The sequence below is a fragment of the Mustelus asterias genome, chromosome 7 (assembly GCF_964213995.1).
Source record: "Mustelus asterias chromosome 7, sMusAst1.hap1.1, whole genome shotgun sequence".
Classification (NCBI taxonomy): domain Eukaryota; kingdom Metazoa; phylum Chordata; class Chondrichthyes; order Carcharhiniformes; family Triakidae; genus Mustelus; species Mustelus asterias.
Genome location: NC_135807.1, coordinates 121,700,415 through 121,724,935, shown reverse-complemented (window position 1 = coordinate 121,724,935; position 24,521 = coordinate 121,700,415). Strand labels below are relative to the sequence as shown.

The window sequence follows — 24,521 nt, the reverse complement described above, 5'->3', positions numbered from 1 at the left end:
TCCATCTCAAGAGTACATCAAGAATGAGAGGGCACAGATTCAAAATAATGGGCAAAGGGAGTAGAAGTGATGTGAGGAAAGAAAGTTTCTCACCCAGAGGGTGGATGGTGTCTGGAACAAACGTCCTCAGATGGTGCTGGAGGAGGCAGGTTTGATCAAGGTTTTCAAAAGGGAATTGGATTACTATCTGAAAAGAAAAAAGGTGCAATGTTACGGGGACAAGGCAGGGGGTGGAACTAGGTAGAATGCTCGATCTGAGAGCCGGTGCAGCATCGATGGCCCAAATGTTCTCCTTTTCCTGTAAAGATTCTGTGATACATAAACTTGCGTTCATTCAAAACTCTGCAACTTATCTTCTAACTCGCATTAAGCCCTGTTCACCCATCAGCCCTGTGCTTGCTGACCTGTTTGACTCCCAGTGCAGCAACCACTCAGTTTAAAACCTCACATGCTTCTTTTCAAATCCCTTGTGCCCTCATTCCTCCCTATGCCTATAACCTCCTCCTGCCAAACAATCATATGAGATTTCTGCTCTCTTCCAATTCCGGCCTATTGTGCAGTCTCTTGATCCACCATTGGCAGCTTTAACCACCTACTATTTTTTCAAGTTTCTGCCCATCTATCCCATAGCTCCTTACAGGCTCACTGTCAAATTTTGCTGTATAACCTTCCTGTGACTGGAATTTTACTGTATTAAATATGATATATAAATGCCAACCAATGTTGTTGTAGTATTCTAAAAGGGTGAGACCGACAGGACCAAAGACCACCTTCATACAAATCTATTTCATGGTCTCATGTGATCATAGTGCATTACTACTATTGTGAGATCCAGGCTTACCTTGTTGTCAGGTGACTCCTAGCATCCTTCGGAAGTTTCCGCATATGCCTTGTTTGGGAGTGGGCTGCCCATGTACATTTTAAATTTCATAGGACGTATGGAGATAAAAAAGAAATGGTGTGAAAACTCCAGTCCTGTGATCCAACATTGGACCCAGCCATAATCAGAGGAGAGTCCCAGGCAGGGAACAGGGATTGGGGACAGGATGGGGTCCCAGGAGAAGAGTTCTAGACATGGGAATGGCAGACGGACAGAGAGCAGTCCTAGTTAAGAGAGAGAAGCAGAGAAAGAGGTTCCAAGCAGAACATGGGCTGCAGCTGATTGAACAGAGCTCAGTTGAAGCCCTGGTGATTGGAAAAGCCTGCAGAAGGTTGGTGACTCCATGCTGTGAGTCACAAGGACAAAGAGCCCTTTGGAGCAGTAGAATTTTGCCCAGCCCAACTGAGGAGCTAATATTGTGCTTGTGAGTTGTTGCTGGAGTGTAGACTTGGGAATCCTGGGGAACAGAGTCTCGGGAGAGAAGATTGAACCCCTGTGAGGTGAGCAGTCAATGAGGCAGTCCGAGTTGGAGCAACCTTTGGAGAGAATTCCAAGGTGAGATCTGAGAAGGTGAATATTAGATTCCCTCGTGAGAGAGACAGAGTTTCAATGGGATTATTGACTCTCAGTTTAGTTTACTCATGTCTGTGTGGGTTGTTGAGAAACCAGTCTTGGTCACCATCTGACATTTGTTGTGCACTGTGATGTGTAGGACCACAGTTTGCCTGTTAATTCCCATGCACCTCATATTGACCACGTATGTTAGAATATAAGACAGATGTTGTAAATTGCTTTATCTTTCTGACTTTGTATAGCAAAGTTTTTTTTTTAAACCCTGTACAATCTTGGGGCTTTACTCTTTTAGTAAGTATCTTGAATCTCAAACTTTGTCTACTTTCAATAAAAAGTTACTGGTCCCAAACCAGATTGTGCCAATCCTTTTGGCTAAACAAATAAACTAAATCAAACAAACTGAGGGACAAAGTAAAAGGGGCAGCCCCATAAAAGAGGGTGGCGGGGGGGGGGGGGGGCGGGGGGGAGATTGGGACCACCCGAAACAAAAAACAAAACATAAAGGAAGCTTAAAACGTTAAACCAAAATGTGATTAAAGGGGTCAATAATACACCCCAGTCACTAAGGTGCCCAACGAGCATTGAAGGCCTCAACGGGGCCCATGGACACCGCATGCTCCCTCTCCAGGGACTCACGGCCATGAATGTAGCCACAGCAGAGGAGCACACAGTCAGGTCGGACAACCCCCTCAGTCGTCCACTGCTTGGACCTGTTAATACCAGATCGTGCCAAAGACTTGGGGGTCTCGCCCAGGATCATAGCACCACAGAATCCACTATGTGTGGCTGGGTTAGGAGACTGATGCTTGTGATGTTTCACTCTGTAAATAAATATAAGAATGAGTAAAAATTGGCTCCAGTCTCATCTTTCACCAAAAGACTTTCCAGGCTAAAGCATGGTAGCAGAGAATGGTTGCCTAAAGGTGGTTTCAGTAATTATCTCTCTTTATAACCCAATTGATGCCCTTCACCTGCATACAATTAAACACAACTGGTATACAATTAACCCCCACATCAGAGATTCCATTGAACTTCTGACCAGTTGTATTTCTGTGAAGAAGCCCTGAGCTCAAAGGATGAGCAGTCTTTTTTCACACATGAAATTAAGGATGGGTACCATCAATGATGCTCTGCTCCCGAGAGTGAATATTAAAATAACCCAACTTAAAATTATCAGTGATTCTTTATCGTTAGATGTCTGTAGTGACTCATTGAAGGGTCAGTCATGAGGGGTCACAAGTTCATGGTGAGGGGCAGGAGGTTCAGGAAGGTTGTGAGGAAAAGCTCTTTTACCCAGAGGGTGGTGATTGTCTGGAATGCGCTGCCTGGGAGGGTGGTCGAAGCGGGATGCCTCACAATCTATAAAAAGTAACTGGATGAGCACTTGGCATGATATTACATTCAAGGTTATGGGCCAAGTGCTGGTGAATGGGATTAGGTGGGAGGTCAGGTGTTCCTCGTGTGTCAGTGCAGACTCGATGGGTCGAAGAGCCTCTTCTGCACTGTATGATTCTGTGTATGAGCTTTCTCGCAGTTAGCTTAAGAATGGCAGTGTTCAAGGCCTGGGAATAAATTGCAGACCGAATTCCCATTTGATGAATGAACAGAGGAAACTTGAGTAATGAGAGAACAATATAAAAATCACAGCTGTGAGGCAACAATTGGATTCTATAATGCAAGCTCCTAGTTTATTATATGTCTTGTTGTTGTCACTGAGTTGTTGACTTTTATCTATTTACCTTTTCACCCATGTCTCTGTAAAGTGACTGAAGATGATTTGTTGATTTTATTCAGGATGGAAGACTTCAGCCTGCCAAACCATTACATTCTCTGGATACTGGTAGCAGATCCAGTGGAAGCCAACTGTCCTTAAAGGGTGGAAGTGACAAAGCAACACAAGATCAGTCTGAAATGAAGGCGGGAAGTGCTGGAACCGTTCAGGTCAGGCAGCATCTATTGGGGGGGGAAACAGAGTTTAAAGTGCCGCTAGTTATGGGCAGGGTGCTAGGAAAGACTGGCTAGGCCAGGGACTTGGTCTCATTATATATTCTGCCTTCTGCTTCCCATCAAATTGAGACACGGTCTGGCTGCTGGGAAGGAAAGCATTAGCAAGAAGCCACAGCCAGAAACACTTAGGAAGGGAGAGATCGAGCTTGGTAGATCTGGTTGTGGCTGCCAATTGGCGGGGAGGAGGAGGGGAGCACGCCTGCACCTCCTGACCCACAAGAAGTGTTGTAGAGGGCATTAACCTTTCTGAGCTGGCAGCCCCCATCTTCATTTCACTGCTGGGTTTCCTCAGCCCTGGGAAGCCTGGCCAGTGACTGTTCAATTTAAATCAGGGTCCAAATGTCCTGTAAGATCCTAATTTAAATATGTTACTGAGGTACCCCATCTCCCCAAGATGTGACTCTTACATGACAAGCTAGCTGCCATCATAAACATTGGTAGATACGTACGCAATGAATTGCATTCCCAGTTTTTAAATTAACCTTTACCCAACTTTGTCCTGCCCATTGTGTTGATCATCCTTTCCCGTTGAACGGGAAAGGCTTGCAATGGGGTGGAGGGCAAGGATGATTAAATGACTAAAGGGATGATGTTTAAAGGCAAGAGCGATGGTAATGGGACAACAAAAGAAATATTGGTGAGTCCAACAGAACTGTAAATGGTTAGAACAGAATCATTGCCTTCCTGTGATCTGAAAAAATGGAGCAGAGATTGTGATCTAAAGCTGTTGACATTATGTTGAAAGCTGTCAATTGTTTGATTAAAAGATGAGGATATTTTTTGAATACAACATAAATTATTTGAGAGTGCACAGTGGTACAGTGGTTAGCACTGCTGCCTCACAACACCAGGGATCCGGGTTCAATTCCAGCCTTGTGTAGAGTCTGCACGTTTTTCCTGTGTCTGCATGGGTTTCCTCCGGGTTCTCTGGTTTCCTCCCCAGTCCAAAAATGTGCAGGTAAGGTGGATTGGCCGTGCTAAGTTGCCCCTTAGTGTCCCAAGATGGGAGGGTCTATTTCCACTGGAGAGGCAAGCAGCATAGCGCTGAGCAGGTCATTGCGCATGCGCCGATCTGGCCCCACACTGCCAGCCTCCTGATAGCTGGCTAGCCCAATCGCTGGCCTCCCGGGCCTCTCTGGGCAAGCCCTGATGTCCCTCCCTTACCCCCGACCACCTGGGCGGGCCTCCATGGCCTCTGTTCCCTCCAGTGGGGTCGGCCCCCTGGGGAGCAAGAGTAAACCCCACTGGAGTGGACCACTCCTGGCAGCTGGGAAACACCAGCAGGCCTGGAGATTTCAATCCCAGGCCCGCTAATAGGATCTAAATTGAAATTTAAACATTGAAATCAGCTCCATGCTGACTTCTGGCGTGGAGCTGATGACTGCAAGAAAACTTGGAGTCAGAGATGCGTGGTGGCCGTTGTGTCCAGCGGGGAGCCGCTAAACAGCCTCTGCTGATGTTCCCTGGCCCGCTGTGCTGCTCTAGCAGTGCAGCAGGCTGGGAGAATCACCTCCGCGTCGTTTAGGGGGATTAGTGAGGGAAATGCACGGGGTTACGGGGATAGGATGGGGAGCCTGGGTAAGATGCTCTGTTGGAGAGTCAGTGCAGACTCGATGGGCCGAATGGTCTCCTCTGCACTGTAGGGATTCTATGATTCTATGAATTGCATCATACACATTCAGAATGTTTAGTTACTAAGCCTTGTAACTTCATTTTTTTCTTAATTTTCTTGGCAGGGTTCAAAGCAGAGTCAGAAGGTAAGGACTGAGGAAACTGCCTTCTCATTGCCAAGAGAATTTCCAACATTTGCTATGTATATTTCTGTCTCCTATTCCCCTGGTTTATTTTATGGCCACCTGTGCATTGCTATGTTGCACAATATGGTTTCTTAGTACCTGTACGTTTGGTGCCACAGGTACAGGTTGAGACTTTATGGCCTCCCCACTCCACCGAGCATGTTTGCTGTGATGGGGTGGGATGCACATAAAATATTTAATGTCATGTCATAGTCCACCAGCTTCTCACCCACCTCTGCCCAAGGTCCAAATAATATGGATGGGGTGGGGTGGTGTTGAATAAGGTAACCACTGGACTGCTCGTCCTTAGTCCTATTGAGGCCCCTAAGTTGCCAATTACTGCCCACTTAATACCCTCAATTCTCCTCCACTGCCACAATACGTTGGGCAGGTGGTTGAGAGTGAGAACTCTTTTTTTAATTTAACACAACTGTTTAAAAGGCAGGAATGAATGGGGTACATCATTTGGTTGGGGGGGGGGGGGGGCGGTGGTGTTGGTGCCCTGTGCACATCAGGTGCAGCCTCCCCAAGTATCTCTCCTTGCCTGGCCATCAAAACGCACCCTTCTTCCCCCTTGTCTTCCATCCTTAGGATGCCCAATTCCTTCCTGCCATAAGATCCTGCAACTTGCCTCACTCCGGTTGCCATTGTTCTCCTTGTAAGAAGTTTAACAACACCAGGTTAAAGTCCAACAGGTTTATTTGGTAGCAAAAGCCACACAAGCTTTCGGAGCTCCAAGCCCCTTCTTCAGGTGAGTGGGAATTCTGTTCACAAACAGCACGGCCTCAATCGGGATATTGGGTTCATGTCACACTATTTGTAACCCCCACAACTTGCCTGGACCTGCAGAGTTTCACTGGCTGTCTTGTCTGGAGACAATACACATCTTTTTAGCCTGTCTTGATGCTCTCTCCACTCACGTTGTTTGTATCTTAAAGACTTGATTAGCTGTAAGTATTCGCATTCCAACCATTATTCATGTAAATTGAGTCTGTGTCTTTATATGCCCTGTTTGTGAACAGAATTCCCACTCACCTGAAGAAGGGGCATGGAGCTCCGAAAGCTTGTGTGGCTTTTGCTACCAAATAAACCTGTTGGACTTTAACCTGGTGTTGTTAAACTTCTTACTGTGTTTACCCCAGTCCAACGCCGGCATCTCCACATCATTGTTCTCCTTCCCAGGGCTTGCTTGCAGTCCCAGCAGTGTCCACTACTGAAGTCTGGCGCTGCTGGGACCTCTAGAGCAGACTGGCCAGCAGCTGTCCAGGGTGAGATTTCTTCCCACTCTGGGGCTTGAGCCTTATCTCATTCAGGCTGACTGGAGAGTGTTATTACGGCTGTGGTGCAGCCCCATTTAAAGTCATAGAATCATAGGCACCAAATTTTCTTTGATGGGGTGGAGGGAGGCGAGCAACATGCTTCCCCACCCACTCGCCCTGATATTCAGCAGGTCCAAAGGGCCATTCACGCCGTGTACTCACACATCTCGGCACGGGTACTCTAATCGTTCCATCGTTGGGAGCGTGCACTGCACCGGAGAAGTAATTATAAATTTAGTCTGCACTTTAAAAAAAAAACAATTACAGGTCATTAAACAAGGTGTAACTTTTTTCAGGGATGCATAAAGTGAAACTGACAGTGAAAAAGAATAAATTCTCATCAGCTCAGTAATTGATAATTGATTGCAGTCTTTTGGGACATCAACAGAGCACACTGTAAGAAGTATAGAATCACTGATAACAATCTTGGATTTTCACCTTTAATTGCACACGTATGGACTCCATACTGCTGTCAGTTTCACAGGAATATTTACAATCAATATTGACTGTATTGCTATCATTACTACCACACACTCTGAGCCAGAGTAACAAACCATTCGGCCCATCCAGTCCAGTCTGACCTTTATTCTCCATAGGAACCTCCTCCCTTCCTTGCTCTTATCAGCAAAGCACCATATTCCCTTCTCCCTCACAGATTTATGTTTTCGCTCTCAATGCATCTATATTATTTTCTCTCTATTCTTTACCTATTCCCGATTTCATTTCTTGGCGATATAGTATGGATGGTGGCTAGTTTTGCTCTTCCCCACAGGTGGAATCTCTCTCTCAGATTACTCGAACTGAACTTTCCATAACTCTAAAGCCTTCAATCTACTTGCTTCAAGAGGCAAGGCAGTTTATCTGATGAATTAAATGGAACCCCAGGAGAACTTTCTATGCTTGCCGCTTACATTTGTACATTTTGAATCAATTGTCTTCGTTGGTGTGATCTTTTCAGAAGCCCAGAAGTTCATCTACCCTCCTGCCCCTGGGACTTACCTAGTCAAAGGTCCCGTGCATTTAGCCCCAGGCAGAGTGCTGCAGTACCATCTCTGGCCACTGCAGCACTGTACCTGATCAGGTTGACGAGTTGTTGGCCAAGCTGACTGGCCGACAGCCATAATGGGCGGAACTTCCTTCCAAGGGCGGGTGGCAGCCTCGCCCAGCGCCAGTCAATGCTCAAGTGAGTGTTAAATGGCAGTGGGAGTTCAAGAGTCAGTGGTAGAACACCAAGCACTGATCACTCGCCATCCTTGATATCCTACTCATGGTGTATTTTGTTGTGTGGGGCAGGCTAATAGTTATGGACTTTATACTCTGAGAAATGAAAAATGATACTTTTAACTGTAATCCGTCAGAAACATAATTTTCCTTTCTTTTCCTGAACAGCTTTCCTGGTCTTTTTCCAAATATATTGAAGCCCTGAATAGGCAGGAGGCACTAATTAAGAGAGCACGTGATGCTGACAGAAAAGAGTCTCCCAGACATGACGCTAGTAGAATGGACTCAGTGGAGTCTGCACCAATAAATATAATACCTCCAGGTAATCCCAAATATAAACAATTGTAAAGTAAAATGCACAACACTGGGACCTCTGTCTGCCCACCATGTCAAATACCCAAAAGCGTTAACCCTTCTAAAATAGTACAGCACTGTGCTTTACCTTTTAGTTGTTCTTGGGAAGTGAGTGACACTGGCAAGCTCAGCATTTACTGCTCATCCCTAATTGCCCTTGGAAAGGTGGTGGTGAGCCACCGCCCTCAACTGCTGCAGGCAATGTTGTGCTGTTGGGGCAGAAGTTCCATGATGTTGAAAGAACAAAAGATTAGTTCCAAGTCAGGACTGTTTGCGATCCCATGCATCTGCTGCCCTTGTTCGTCTAGGTGGTACTGGAATTCTGCAGTAACTCAACTCCTGACTCCCACCCCCGACTAAAAAAAAAATCCTATCCACCATCATGGCTACCACCTAAAATCACAAGGTGGCAGAATCATGGGTTTGGAAAGTGCTGTTGAGGAGCCTTGGTGTGTTGTTGCAGTCCATCTTGTAGATGGTACACACTGTTGCCACTGTGTGCCAGTGGTGAAGTGAGTGAATGTTTATGGTGGATGGGGTGTTCATCACTTGCAAGGCTGCTTTGTCTTGCATGATATTGAACTTCTTCGTAATGAGCACCTTCGAGTCTGAGGGACTAAAGCAAGCAAAGGTTTTACTCCAGCATCGGCAAGGGAGAGAGAATCTCAATCACCCTAAGGAGCCTCTCAATGATACAAAGTTTACAGCACATATTTATGCAGATCTTGCCTCTCTGCTTTCACTGCAATGTTTCAGAACAGTCATTAATCCTTAACCATACTATTCTATCAGTGAACTGGATTATTCAGGCTCAGCCTGTGTTCCCATTAGCTCAACTTTTAGCCTTGGGTTCGCTAATTTCCATCCTGACTCAGTCGTCTTGTCTGGCCTTTGGTTTCCCTTAACTCCTCCATTTGTATAGCAATGAATAGTATGTTAACATAGGCTGTTATTGCAAACTGCTGACCCAGCATCCCAGAGCCACCTTTGGTCAAGTATCCTGTCATGCTTAGGAAAGGAACCCTCATAACCACAGCGCGTATTTTAAGATAAGTAAAGCATTTTAATATTAACCCTACTAGTATAAGCCCCCTGGTAGAATCATAGAATTGAAGGATTATTACAACACAGAAAGAGGTATTTGGTCTACCTCTGGTAGGCCAGAGTTGCTGGCCCAAGTTGCAACTAGTCTCACCTCCCTGACCTTTCCTCATAGCCCTGCACGTTTTTTCTCTTTTGTAAGCCATGATCGAACCTGCCTCCACCACACACTGAGGCAGTGCATTCTATATCCTAATCATTCGCTGCAAAGAAATTTCTCCTCATGTCGCCAGTGTTTCATTTGCCAAACACTTTGGGGGTGATCGTACCAAAAACATTTCGAAGTGTCAAACGAGCGTGACAACGGGAGAGAATCACACCCATTTTTTGGGTGAGCTCTCAGACACAATCGTACAGCACTTAGTGCAAAAAAAGAGGCAAAGTGTGACTCATGTCAGTAGGGGAAGTGGATAGAATCCATTCTCGCCGGGAAGCTGGCTGCTGACTGCGAGGGGCGCTATTGTGCATGCGCCTCAACACAGAGATCTGCCACCCCCACCCCGTTCCCAATTTCTCCCTCCCTCAGCCTAGCGCTGGCCTCCCTGACCGATTATCACCCTGATTCCCCCCCCTCACCACCCCAGTCGATTGCCAACCCGACATCCCACCCCACGCCCCCCCCAGTCGATCACTGCTCCGATACCCATATATTTTATTAACCACTTTCCCAACCTGCCCAAACACCTTCTAGACATCTCCAACTTCATCTGCCTTACACCCTCTTTAGAAGTTTACACTCTATTTTAAAATCCCTTGCCTTGTTCTTCCTACCAAAATGAATCACTCCTCTGCATTAAATTTCAACTGCCACTTTCCCATCCATTCTACCAAACCGTCTCTTAAAGTCGATCATTATTCTCCTCAGAATTCATAATACTTCCAAGTTTTGTGTCATCTGAAAATTTTACAATTGTACCCATGTCTAAGTAATTAATATATATCAGGGAAAGCCGGGATCCTAACACAGACATCTGGGAAACCCTAATGTACAACTTCCCCCAGACTTTGAAACAACTGTTCACCACTATTTTCTGTTTCCTGTTGCTTAGCCAATTTCATATCCATATCTCTTTCAGTACACAGGCTGTAACTTTACTGACAAGCCCATTATTTGGCAATTTATCAAACACCTTTACAAAGTCAATGTACATCACATCAGCTACACTATCCACATCAACCCTTCCTGTTACCTCATCAAAAACTCCAGCAAGTTAGTTTAACAACTAATTCAGGCAAGTGAGAGTATTTCATCACACTCCTGACTAGTGACTTGTAGATGGTGGACAGACTCTGGGGAGTCAAGAGATGAGTTACTTTCCGCAGAATTCCTAGGCTCTAAGTTGTTTTTCTGGCTATAATATTTAGATAACTGAGGATGGTTAGGCCTGGAACACCACCCACCCCGAGGAACTCCTGCAGCAATGTCCTGGGACTGTGATAATTGGCCTTCAATTTTGTGAAGACTCCTTGATGCCATGCCCAGCCAAGTGACCTACTTCTTGAATTCAACTCTTTTGTCTATGTCTGGACCAAGGCTGAAATTAAGTCAGGAGCCGCTTGTTGTTGAGCAAGTGCCATTTGAGAGCAATGCCAACAGCATCTTCCACCACTTTGTTGAAGATTGGGAGTTGTCCATATTGTCCGAGTTGTCCGCGTGGTGGTAATTGGATTAGTTTTGCTTTTGGTGGACATAAATGTTCCCCACAGAATAGGACTGATAAGTCAACCTTGAGAAAAGTGGACATCCAAAGACTAAAGTGTTGTAAAAAATGGCTCAAGAGAATGCTGGAGTGAGCCAGTTAAAGAAAACACAAGACGCAGTGAAGAGTTCTGATGAAAGGTCATCAATCTGAAACATTAACTTTGCTTCTTCTCACACATTACACCTGACACGCTGAGTATTTTCAGCATTTTAAAATTTTTGTTACTGAAGATTGCCCCTAAAGGGCATTTTGGTATTTTTAAGATAATTATTAATGAGAGGTCCTGGAGCATGCCAATTCCATCAGCATGAATCGATTACCACAATACAAACCATTTGTCTTATGGAAGGCTGCCAAAACCAATTAATAAGGATCGCATTATTTGTGAAAAAAGAGACATACATTCAAAGCTTTTCTTCTCGCACTCATCAGGATAGATGCAGGAATGACAAATTTATACTACATGGAAAAAGGGTTAGCAATTCAACTCTGATTGGTCACGTCTTTGTCATAGAGAATGCACCATGGAACTACTGTTCCCCAAGCTTTTTAATTCAGAAAAGGCACAATGCATGGACATGTTCCTTTTGCTTGCAGTGGACAGGGTCCCTGTGTATGAATATATGTATCTTCCAGCAAGTGTAGTTGAACCACATTACAAGCCTGACTGATAAGCTTTAATTGGTTGTTGTGTAACTTTTAGCACGCTCAAGATTGTTCAGCAGGTGCTATCTAATCATGGAATCATATTTAATGTTAGATACTGAAATTCATTTACCACAACGCTCATTTGTGGTAGACAGAACATCGTTTTGGTTTGATGACAACTTGCTGTTAGTGGAAAATACCACCCATGTTGTTACTGTATAGTCGCAGCATGAAATGATTAACTTTATCTGTTGCTCTAATTAGTCTCATAAGCTCGCTTTCTTTGATGTGCTTGTTGAAAAATCCACTAATGGGTTCTCTTCTACTGTCTACCGACAGCCTACTTTCACTGGTCAATATACATGTTGGAATTTCTAAACCTCCTCCAACTATAACTCATTAGCAATCTCTCAAATAGTGCCCGCGCCATTGCTCTCCATGCAAACTTGGGCACATCATTGCAATTTACAGGATAATGGCAATCATGATCAGATCATTGCCCGCTGTGTATTGTACATACTTACAAATGGACCAAAGACTGCCATGTTTGGACCTGAAAAACACCCATTCTACCTCAAATTATTATGGAAGGGGACGGTATGCCAAAAAATTTGAGACAACAGGTGAGGCTAGCCTTTTCACCCTGCTATTATACAATAGAAATACAAAAGTTTCTTTTCCACTGACATGATGCTGTCATCAAGCCAAAAGAGGTTCTACCTACCACAGAGATGAGTAATGTGATATATGAATTTCAGCGCTGGTGCAATGCCAGGTACATAAGTCGTATTTCCCAGTGATTGGCAGATTGTATCAAACAGTGTGTCTCTTTGGCTGCTCGTAAGTATTGACTGTACTCAACGAGCCCTTCCATGTAAAATTCAGAACATAATGTCGAAAGATAGGTGTGATTCCATGCTTGGACAGCACTTGCTGAACAATACTGAGTGTGTAACAATTTAACTGATAACCAATTTAACCAAAATAGCAATGTTGCTCACTTGTGCTTGGTAGAAACGAGATGTATTCATACGGCACGGTAGCACAGTGGTTAGCACTGCTGCTTCACAGCTCCAGGGTCCCGGGTTCGATTCCTGGCTCGGGTCACTGTCTGTATGGAGTTTGCACATTCTCCTCGTGTCTGCGTGGGTTTCCTCCGGGTGCTCCGGTTTCCTCCCACAGTCCAAAGATGTGCGAGTTAGGTTGATTGGCCAGGTTAAAAATTGCCCCTTCGAGTCCTGAGATGTGTAGGTTAGAGGGATTAGCGGGTAAATATGTGGGGGTAGGGCCTGGGTGGGATTGTGGTCGGTGCAGACTCGATGGGCTGAATGGCCTCCCTCTGCACTGTAGGATTTCTATGATTTCTATACTCTGCAGGCAAAAGGAACATGTTCAGGCATTGAGTCTTTCTTGGATTAAACAAAAGCATGGGGAATAATGGTTACTTGGTGCATTCCTCATGGCAATGCCGCAATCAATCAGAGTCGATGTGCCAACCAATCAGCACCTGCTTCTCATGCAGTATAAATTGTTGCTCCCTTTAAAATTTGGCATATTTTGATTTGATTTGATTTGATTTATTATTGTCACATGTATTAGTATACAGTGAAAAGTATTGTTTCTTGAGCACTATACAGACAAAGCATACCATTCATAGAGAAAGAAATGAGAGAGTGCAGATTGTAGTGTTACAGTCATAGCTAGGGTGCAGAGAAAGATCAGCTTAATGCAAGGTAAGTCCATTCAAAAGTCTGATGGCAGCAGAAGCTGTTCTTGAATCGGTTGATATGTGATCTCAGACTTTTGTTTCTTTTTCCTGGCGGAAGAAGGTGGAAGAGAGAACGTCCGGCGTGCGTGGGGTCCTTAATTATGCTGGTTGCTTTGCTGAGGCAGCTGGAAGTGTAGACCGAGTCAATGGATGGGAGGCTGGTTTGCGTGATAGATTGGGCTACATTCACGACCTTTTGTAGTTCCTTGTGGTCTTAGGCAGAGCAGGAGCCATATCAAGCTGTGATACAACCGGAAAGAATGCTTTCTATGGTGCATCTGTAAAAGTTGGTGAAAGTCATAGCTGACATGCCAAATTTCCTTAATCTTCTGAGAAAGTACAGACGTTGGTGGGCTTTCTTAACTATAGTTTCTGCATGGGGGTAGACAGGTTGTTGGTGATCTGGACACCTAAAAACTTGAAGCTCTCGACTCTTTCTACTTCGCCCCCGTTGATGTACACAGGGTCATGTTCTCCTCTACGCTTCCTGAAGTCAATGAAAATCTCCTTCATTTTGTTGACATTGAGGAGAGATCATTGTTGCCGCACCAGTTCACCAGATTCTCTATCTCATTCCTGTGCTCTGTCTCATCATTGTTTGCGATCTGTCCCACTACGATGGTGTCGTCAGCAAACTTGAAAATCGAATTGGAGGGGAATTTGGCCACACAGTCATAGGTGTATAAGTAGTAGGAGGCTGAGAACACAGCCTTGTGGGGCACCAGTGTTGAGAATGATTGTGGAGGAGATGTTGTTGCCTATCCTTACTGATTGTGGTCTGTGAGTTAGGAAGTTCAGGATCCAGTTGCAGAGGGAGGAGCCGAGGCCCAGGCCACAGAGTTTGGAGTTGAGTTTCTTGGGAATAATGGCGTTGAAGGCTGAGCTATAGTCAATAAATAGGAGTCTGACAAAGGAGTCTTTGTTATCTAGATGTTCCAGGGTTAAGTGCAGGACCAGGGAGATGGCGTCTGCTGTGGACCTGTTGCGGCTGTAGGCAAACTGTGTTGGATCCAGGTAGTCCAGGAGACTGGAATTGATTCATGCCATGACTAGCCTTTCGAAGCACTTCATAATGCTGGATATCACCGGACGATAGTCATTGAGGCACGCTGCTTGGTTTTTCTGAGGTACCGGAATGATGGTTGTCTTCTTGAAGGAGATAGGGACTTCAGATTGTTGTAAAGAGAGGTTGAAGATGTCTGCAAATACTCCTGCCAGCTGATCCACGCAGGATCTGAGTGTTCGTCCGGGTACCCCATCCAGGCCAGTCGCTTTCCCTGGGTTGACCTTCAAGAAAGCTGCTCTGACTTCTGCAATGGTGACCCCGGATATCCAAGATGAAAAGTTTTGATAGCACATCCCTTTTCTCAACAATGATCAAGTTCTGTACAACCAAGCAACTGCTAATGTCATTTATTAATTAATGAACTTTGTTAATTGATTGAATTTAAATGCTATGGTGGGATTTGAACTTGTGTCATGGAGTATTAGTCCGGGCCTTCGGATCACTCATTAGTAACATTATCACAATGTCCCTCTAACCGGCGCATCTATATTTGAAACTGCATCTAGCAGCACAAAGAGTGCTGATTAGTTCTGAATGGAGTTGGTTACTGGTATTACTGAGCCCTGATGTTAGGGAAGCATATCAGATCCCCCAGGTGACCGTTACAATAGAATTAATCCTGGCAGTAATTAATCTTGACACACATTCCGCAGTTGGAATATTAAGGAGAATATTCTTCTCCTTTAAGGCTGGGTTGCTGGAACAATGCAGAGTGAGTTTTTTACTCTGCACCCAAATGTCTCAGGACTTGAGATGTTAATCATACAATAAATTCTGTTCTATTCAGAATTGAAATATCTTCCAGAAATCTGTTGAAAGGAATCATGCAGACACCAGCAAATTTGCTGTTTGTTGTATGACAGGCGCAAATTTGCATTTTTTGGGTATGTGTGGATTTTGAGTAAATTAAAATGGATGAAGAAAGTTTCAGCTGAGGTATAAAACATTTGTATTTAGAAAATCATACAATCATAGAATCCCTACTGTGCAGAAAGAGGCCATTTGGCCCATTGAGCCTGCACCGACAACAATCCCACCCAGGCCCTATCTCCCTAATCCCACGTATTTACCCTGCAAATCGCCCTGACACTAAGGGTCAATTTAGCATGGCCAATCCACCTAACCTGCACATCTTTGGAGTGATTGATGATTGGAACTAGTTGGTCGAATATTCAAGCATAATTGATGTATTCCCAGGTGCAATCATTTAATCTACTTAAAAGTAAATGTAAGATTGCAATCTCCAGAGCAGAATTATAATATTACATTCACAATATATTAAATGATCTTCTTACTTCCTTATCAATACACAATAATAATAGACTCCAAACCCGGGGCAAATAACCGAGAACCAGAATTTTCTGGCGTAAGTCATGAGACCAGTAATACATTCCTGACACAGTGACACTGGTCTGTGCTCCTCAGACGCTGTGGCACCAGCGATGAAGAGAATTGACCAAGTGTTGTGATGTAAAATTACTGCAGTACATTTTACCAACAGTGCTGTACTAACAGTGTACAAAGCATGACAGACTGAAAATGAACTTTAAAAAGGGTATCCAGGCCTTAAAGGCCAGCAGTTCTTTCTAAAGGCTGCCTTGTAGCAAAACAAAAAGCCACCCCACCATCTGTGACAAATGGAAGCTCCCGGGTACCACTCTGAGCACACCTACAGTACATACATTTGTGACCTGTAAAACTTCAGATCTCATAGTGTACTGTCTGCTGACAGTTCTTTTGATGTGAGGCAGATTAAAGCGCAACTTCATCCTGTTTATACACTGGGGTTGGGGGGAAGTTAGAAACTTATCACAGGCAGTGGCACAAAACAAGTGATATCAGATTGGAAACCCATTATATGATGGACCTGATATCCAATTCCATTGCTGAAATATTCATAATGCCACCGTTTTTTTATACCGGCTGACTAATATTCAGATTCAATTATTAAATAAAATAATTCACAGAAGTAAAGATTTAGACAAAGCATCACAGAGCAAATCAGCAATCTACACCACATTAGCTGTTTCTCCCAAAACATGTGCAGAATCTTTCCACCTGTATAAGACTGACATGATCCCTGCCTAGTTTGTGCGTGCAGACAAGAGCTCAGCGAGGACAGGATTTGGTATGCTTGGGAAAGATTGCAAAGATTTGATGGGATGTCGCTCTTCAAAGGTCCACATAAGGGAACAAAAAGGTAGACAAAAGGGAACAAAAAGAGTACAGCTAATCCAGTGGGCATAGCTATCGACTTAAAATACTTGACAACCTTTCTATAGGGCCAGATTGGCAGAATATGTGGCTGCCAAAATTGAAGGGAAAGCAACTTTGGAGGCAGTAAAACTGCCTGCGAACAAATGAAAATAAGCAACCTCACAGGCAAGTCTTGTTTGATAACTGGCAAAGTGGATTTGTGAGGTGGGTTCAGGAATGGTTGCCCTCTTTGCCATGCTAGGATATCCTCCCCTGGAGGTAGGAGAGCAGCATTCTTGGCAGCATTCTTCGTGGGTGGCACGGTGGCACAGTGGTTAGCACTGCTGCCTCACAGTGTCAGGGTCCCAAGTTCAATTCCAGCCCCAGATCACTGTCTGTGTGGAGTTTGCACATTCTTCCCGTGTCTGTATGGGTTTCCTCCAGGCGCTCTGGTTTCCTCCCACAGTCCAAAGATGTGCGAGTTAGATGTGATTGGCCATGTTAAATTGTATCAGGGAGATTAACAGGGTAAATGCGTGGGGTTACGGGAATAGGGCCTGGGTAGGATTGTGGCCGGTACAGACTTGATGGGCCGAATGGCCGCCTTCTGTACTGTAAGGATTCTATGATTCTTGGTGACAGATGGTGGTCAGACTCAGAACAATGTAAATTGCCTCCATAACCAGGGAACAGATACAGAGAAAGATAACACACTTTAAAGGGGCTATCAAAATAGTACCCATTACTGGATAAATTTGTATTTTATGTCAACTTCTTCTACAATTAGTACTGAAAAGAGACAAATTCATACACAGGGACCTATACTCTGCAGGCAAAAGGAACATGTTCAGGCATTTAGTCTTTCTTGGATTAAACAAAAGCATGGGGAATAATGGTTACTTGGTGCATTTCCTCATGGCAATGTCGCAATCAATCAGAGTCGATGTGCCAACCAATCAGCACCTTCTTCTCATGCAGTATAAATTGTTGCTCTCTTTAAAATTTGGCATTTTTCCATCTATCCAGCCCTCACACAACCTTACAAATCACCATGCATATCCATACTTCAGCATATCATACACTCAATATAAATTGAAAGCATTGCCACACATCTTCAAATTGAACACCAAAAGAGAAAAACAATTGGAACAGATTGATGGTAATTTTGAGTAATGAGTCTCCAAAGTATGCTGAGCCCTGTAATGCTTCTCCTGACAATCTACTTTCTATCCCCGGGAACATAACGTTAACACCAACAATAACTTTTCTCTTCGTAGATTCAAGCAGCGAAAACATACCAAACAACTCGAAACCGAATTGATCAACTCTATTTTATCACAGCTTATTGAAGCCCAAAGTGAACTCATCCTATGGTGGGTATTGCAAAACCAAACTTTAAAAATGTCTTTACAACAATTTGCCGAGATAAAATAAAAGCTGTGACTATTTGCCTTCATATTTAATAACAGGAATGTATACAGTTATGGTTTATTTTGATATAGAATATCCAAGTTATGTCTTTGAAGAAAACTGTGTATACCATAACTTTGTATTACAAAAAGGGAGTATGTATTCCAATAACCTTTCAGACATGCATTGACTCACAGTTAAAAAGGCTTCTGGTTACATTTTCCAGTCGTTAATTGGTTAACACTGGAATATCTTCCCTGCCAACATAGTCTGCCTTAAGATACAGAGGGTGGGATTTTCCGGCTGCTCTCGCCCCAAAACTGGAAAATCCTTCCCGACATCAATGGACCTTTGCATGCCACCCCCCCCCCCCCCCCCCCCCTCCCCACCGCTAGCTACGATTCCCGTGGTGGGCAGGACGGGAAAATTTCCCCTATAGAGTTATCTTGGCAGCAGAATAATGCATTCTGTGCTACACAGTGTGATTTTGTTTTCTTTATAAAACACAGGGGGTAACTTTCCTCTTGGCAGCCTGGGCAGTTATGATGTGGACTGGATTGCCTGTCAGTTATAGAACACGCCCATTTTCAAACCAGTGGTTTCAGGCAAATTCCAGGATGGGCAAATGATCCACTCTGCATCATTACTGCCCAGAGGGTTGATGGAAAATTACCACCAGTTCATCCTCGGACTCTTCGGGATCAATTCCATAGAAGATCAGTTAGTAAGTATAAAAGTTTTTGGGTTGCAGCAATCACATCTTAGGTGGCTTCCACATCACAATTTTTAGAAGTGATGCCAACCATGCCCTATTTCCCAATGAGTGCTCCTTGTAGGCAAAGCTCCACACTGGAAGTGCAAACTTCCAGATATTTCCCATTGGTTTCTTCATACTTTACAGAGGAACCAGTTGTCAATCTGCAGAGAAGTGTATCCAGTCATTTGGTCTTTAATTGACCTTCACATGTGCCTATTACAGCATTTAGAGCCAGGCCAGGTTACACATAGCTACAACTTAGAGTTGAATAACACAGAGTCAGTAAGTTACTAGCAGATACCCTGTGACCTTGATTATAGCAACTAGGATGAAAACTCTAGTGTTGGCTTTAAGGATCTCCTGCCTGGCTTAAAGGAGCTGATAGAAGCCTGGAAATGATCTTGTGTTGCTTACATCCCCAATCACCCCATCCGCTATCAGGGTAGGATAATGAGAAGGGTGACCAAAGTACTCATCTATTTTGGGACGGAGGCCAACTGGAATACACAAATTTGGATCCTATAATGTACAATTTTGTGGTATTATTGGGTTTCCCTTTTCTCTCACGTGTATGGAATGGATATTATACCCCTGTCCTTTCAAACAGTAGAGGTGGTTTTAACTTGAGACACACAATGGACATGCAAATCACCTGTCACCACGTGTGGGGCCAGAACAATATTAAGCTGCATTTATAGGAGAGTGAGAAATAACTAGCTTCCACTTTGAGCTGGAGAGAGTGGAGATGATAGTACGGGTTTGCACGGGCTGGTAGTAGCACCGCTTTCCTGAAAGGAAAGGGCACTCCTTTTCCTGGCCCCACAAAAATGTAAGTTTGATGGTCTGCTGGTTATGCTCTAAGAGTACCTGGACTTAGCTAGCAGGGCACTCAGTATCTATTGTAGGTCATCATCCTGAAATGTTACTCTGTTGCTCTCTCCACTGATGCTGCCTAATCTGCTGAGCATTTCCAAACGTTTTAGTTTTTATTCATGTCCATTTGTACTTCTGAATTGCAGTAAGGCTCCTAAGTATGCTATAGGACCTGATTTGCATATTAGAAGGGGCTTGCTGTCTGAAAGATGGGAACTGTGTCCGGCCATTTCAGAGTCCTACCAAGATAGCGGTGGTTGCAGCACTGGTGTAGGGGTTGGAAGTGATTCAATACTATTTTAAATCCATTATCAACCATTTTACACGGGGTGAGGCCTTTACAATCAACGCTAGTGTATTCTCCAACTTAGTGTGGTCAGTACTCACTTGTCTGGATGAGCGTAACTTCAACAACACTTAAGAAACTGAACACCACCCAGGATAAAGCAGTCCGCTTGATTGCATCTCATCCACTACGTTAAACATTCACTCCCAACACCACTGGCACACCATGGCAATAATGTGCACCATTTACAAGACATCAGTACCAATCCCAACCTGGCAATGCTCTTTTGACAGCACCTTCAAACTCTGTGACCTCGACCAACTGGAAGAACAAAGGAATTAGGCACCATCACCCGCAAACGCCCCTCACACCATTCTGAATTGGAAATATATCACCATTCCTTCACTAAGGGATTAATTTTCAGTGATTATTTTTCCCAACACAGCTATTTTCTCAGCACTGGGGGAGTCAACAACCTGGAACTCCCTCCCTAGCAGCACCATGGGGGTGTACTTGCACCAAACAGGCTGCAACAGTTCAAGAAGGTGCGCGACACTGTGGCGCAGTGGTTAGCACTGCTGCCTCACAGTACCAGGGACCCGGGTTCAATTCCGGCTTTGAGTGACTGCCTGTGTGGAGTTTGCACATTCTCCCTGTGTCTGCATGGGTTTCCTTTGGGTGCTCCGATTCCTTCCACAGTCCAAAGATGTGCGGGTTAGGTGGATTGGCCATGCTAAATTGCCCCTTAGTGTGAGGGGGATTAGCAGGGTAAATACGTGGGGTTATGGGGATAGGGCCTGGGTGGGATTGTTGTCGGTGCAGGCTCGATGCACCGAATGGCCTCCTCCTGCATTGTAGGGATTTTATGATTCTAAGGTAGCACCCAGCACCTTCTTGAGAACAATCCAGAAATATATGCTGGCCTTGCCACACCTGATGAACAATTTTTAAAAAGCCATTGGAAATCTGCCTTTGAATTTTTACATCTAAGGAAATTATACATAAAACCTAACATGTTGCCACACCGGTGGTATAGAACCACAGAAGCAAAACCTTGCTTTCTTGTTTTTTTCCAGGCTGACAGATGAAAATAAAGTTGACTGAACTCTGTGGACTAAAACATCATCCTCTAAACTTTACATTTTCTTTTCAGTTTTACCTTAATGTAGAATAAAAATCTATTCAAAATCATTGCTGGTTTTCTTATTTATTTTTAATGGATGTTTCCCATGTTAAAAAAATATAAGATGAGAAACAACATTTTTTTTCTATTCATTCATGAGATGTGGGCATCCGTCAGCATTTATTGCCCTTCAACTGGGTGGTTTGTTAGGCCATTGCTGTGGATCTGGAGTCACATGGAGGCCAGACCAGGTAAGGATGGCAGATTTCCTTCCCTCGAGGGCAGAAGAATCAGGTGGGTTTTTACAACCAATGGTTTCATGGTCATCATTAGACTTTTAATTCCAGATTTTTATTGAGTTCAAATTCCACCAACTGCCGTGGTGGAACTATTTATTTAATTCCACCAACGAACCTAGGTGCCCAGAGCATTACCCCTGTGTCTCTGGACTACTTGTCCAGTGACAAAATCATTACGCCACCGCTCTCCCCCTGCAGAATTGTAGTCTCTTTATGATAATGGAATAATCCCAGAGCTCCACTGAGTCTCTGTTCTTCAAGTGAAGTAGCATTGGCAAGGGGAACCTCCGACAACTGCCCACATCAGCATTCCCTGCCAGGGGCACCACAATGTAGAATTTTCCACAATGATGCCAATAAATCAATTTTATTTTAACCAAAGGAAGAGCTGCTTTTATCAGGAAACAAACCGGATTCAAGGAAAGAATAGGTCAGAGCTCCAAGATAGTTGAATTCACAGGTGTACTACAACTTATATTTTCTACAAGGCGTTACAACCCAGCACTGGAACATGTCAGTGAATGAATGCAATGCTTGCTGATATGGTTCTCACTGGATTTTTCCTTCACGTGAGCCCCAGGTCCAGTTTGGGCCTGCCACTGGGAGACTTCCAAAAGAGGGCAGAAGTGGAAATCTACCTGAATCAAACCCCTTCAAGGACATTTGGAAAAAGTTAAAGGAATGAGGTTTATTTTTTTTTAAATTCTATTTATTTAATTTATCTTTGCAAAGAAGGAGAATTATTGCCAACATAAAACGGCTGAAGGCGATGAGAGGTTGGGAGTGGGAAGTTAGTGATGTACCTCAGAACCTTCCAGGGAAGGGAAAAGAAAATTACGATGGGACCAATTCATAAATAAGGAGCTACTTCATCTGTCAATTGTCCCAGTGCTTTGATGTTGTCTCGAAAACAATGTGGGAGCACGGGAGGGACAGGAACAGTGTAACTAGTGCAGGATTCCTATCTATGTTGCACAAAAGTCAGCAGGAGTTGTTAAAGCTGATTTTCAACATTAAAATTACATCGCACTTACCAACTGCCTACACTTTATACTCTCCTATCGGTGGTACAACCAGGAGGAATAGTTGCAGAAATGGCAAATAACCACCAGCAGGTGGAGCAAATCCTAAAGTATTCAAAATGATGATAAAAGCAACAAGGCACCATTAGCCACAATGGGGAAAGATTTGCTCAACACAACTTGCTGATTAAAATGATCAACCTTGTTTATAAAAAATAATAGGAACATTGGTATATTCTGCATTAAATTCCATTTCCTCACACAATACACATAAGCCGTCATAATGGAGAACAAGGTAGAATTCTGTTGATAAAGGCAAAACACTGTAGATGATGGAATCTAAAACAAAAAAACAGAAAATGCTATCAACTGCTGTCAGACCTGCGGAGATTTTCCAGCATTTTCTGTAGAAGTTTGTTGATTTTATTTACAGACCCATTGTCTCCTTACACAGCCTAATTATGGTTGCTATTAAGTAAACCTCGCTCAATATGATCCAGAAATAGGATATTTTACTGTCCTCAAACAAGCATGTGCTGTTGCTCTTACAGGAAGATTATTTGGTCACTTATTCCTGTTTGCGAAATCTTGCTACCTGCAAATTTCCTGCTGTGTTTCTAAACATTTCAACAGTGGCTACACTTCATGAGTTGTAAAGGAAAATGCTATATAAACACAATAAACACTACATGGCACTCCTTCTGGAAAGGGCGTCACGTGGGAGGGTTGTGTGTATGGTGGGAACATCCCAGTTGGTCATATTGTGACGTCAAAAGCCTTATAATGGCTGATTTGTTGCATGATTTACAAGCTTGAACCTCTGCTACTGAAAAGTCACAGAAAGAACAATGGAGTTATTTTAAGGAGGTTGTGGTAAGTCGGGTGGAATGATGGCACAGTGGTTAGCACTGCTGTCTCACAACACCAGAGACCTGAGTTCAATTCCTGGCTTTGGTTGCTGTCCGTGCGGAGGCTGCACGCTCTCCCTGTGTTTGTGTGTGTTTCCTCCCGCAGTCCAAAAGACGTGCCGATTAGGTGCATTGGCCATATTAAATTCTCCCTTGGTGTACCCGAACAGGTGTCAAGTTTGGCGATTAGGGGATTTTCAGAGTAACTTCATTGCAGTGTTAATGTGACAATAATAAATAAAACTTATACCTAAAACTTAATTTGCTGGATTTGACAGGGAGTGCTGCTGCATCCTCAACAGGAAGGCATAAGGTGTGATCACCTGTACACAGCAAGACTTCAGCAGCTATGTGTTGTACACTAGAGTGCTCAGCTCACTTGTGCAGCAAAGATAAAAGAATGAAACAGTCCAGGATGGGACTGTGAGGGAAAACTTCACAAATACCCCTGTTGATGTCACCAAGCAAGCACATTCTATAGGGGCTTTTAAGGGGCTTTTAGATAAGCACATGAATATGCAAGGAATAGAGGGATATGGACCAAGGGCAAGGGGAAGGGATTAGTTTAATTTGGCATCATGTTCCTGTGCTGTACTGTTCAATGTTCTATGTGGTACTACACAGAGATGCATTGGTTTACAATACATAACATCCCTCCCCCTTTACTCCAATTGTACAACATTAACTTCAACTCTTACTATGAATAATAATTATTTTACAGTTTTACATCTATACATTCAGTATTTTAGGTGGATGTTGGTTCAGCTTAGGCAGAATCTGTAATTCCGGAGTCTTTGCTTTCATGCTCTCAGTAGTCTGTTCACCACTTGGCTCAGGCACATCATCTAATAAAGTTGGTTCTTCTTCAGCTTCTACAGGTGCTGTTGGTTCGACCGGTTTGGAATCTAAATCCAACTCAATCATGATCATAGGTTCAGGTATTTCCAAACCTTGAGTGTCAGATGATGGCCTTTCAGATCCCGACTCTGCAAATTCTCTTTTTGAAGCAAGGATTTGATCTGTATGCCTTCTTCAGACTTTCTTGTCATTGGTTTGCACCATAGAAGAAATAAGTCCTGTCTTTGCGAGTATTGTGGCAGGTACCCACTTCTCGCTAAACCTCTTTCTCTTGATCAAAACTCTTGGTTTCTATGTCTGTTCACGGTGAGTACTTTGATTTTGTTGTTGTCGCTCTGCCATGGTACAAGTGT

At 43.8% G+C, this 24,521-nt stretch overlaps 1 protein-coding gene across 1 annotated transcript in view; it reads left to right on the top strand.

Annotated features, from left to right (window-relative positions):
* The window catches only part of rgs22 (regulator of G protein signaling 22), a 103,556-nt gene extending 82,414 nt beyond the window's left edge, over positions 1 to 21,142 (top strand). Inside the window, exons 25-29 of the mRNA XM_078215511.1 lie at positions 3,248 to 3,394; positions 5,197 to 5,217; positions 7,965 to 8,118; positions 17,910 to 18,005; positions 21,035 to 21,142. Coding sequence (XP_078071637.1) covers positions 3,248 to 3,394; positions 5,197 to 5,217; positions 7,965 to 8,118; positions 17,910 to 17,953 — 366 coding nt within the window. The 3' untranslated portion in view covers positions 17,954 to 18,005; positions 21,035 to 21,142. The remainder of the gene's footprint in view (positions 1 to 3,247; positions 3,395 to 5,196; positions 5,218 to 7,964; positions 8,119 to 17,909; positions 18,006 to 21,034) is intronic.
* The last annotated feature ends 3,379 nt before the right edge of the window (positions 21,143 to 24,521 follow it).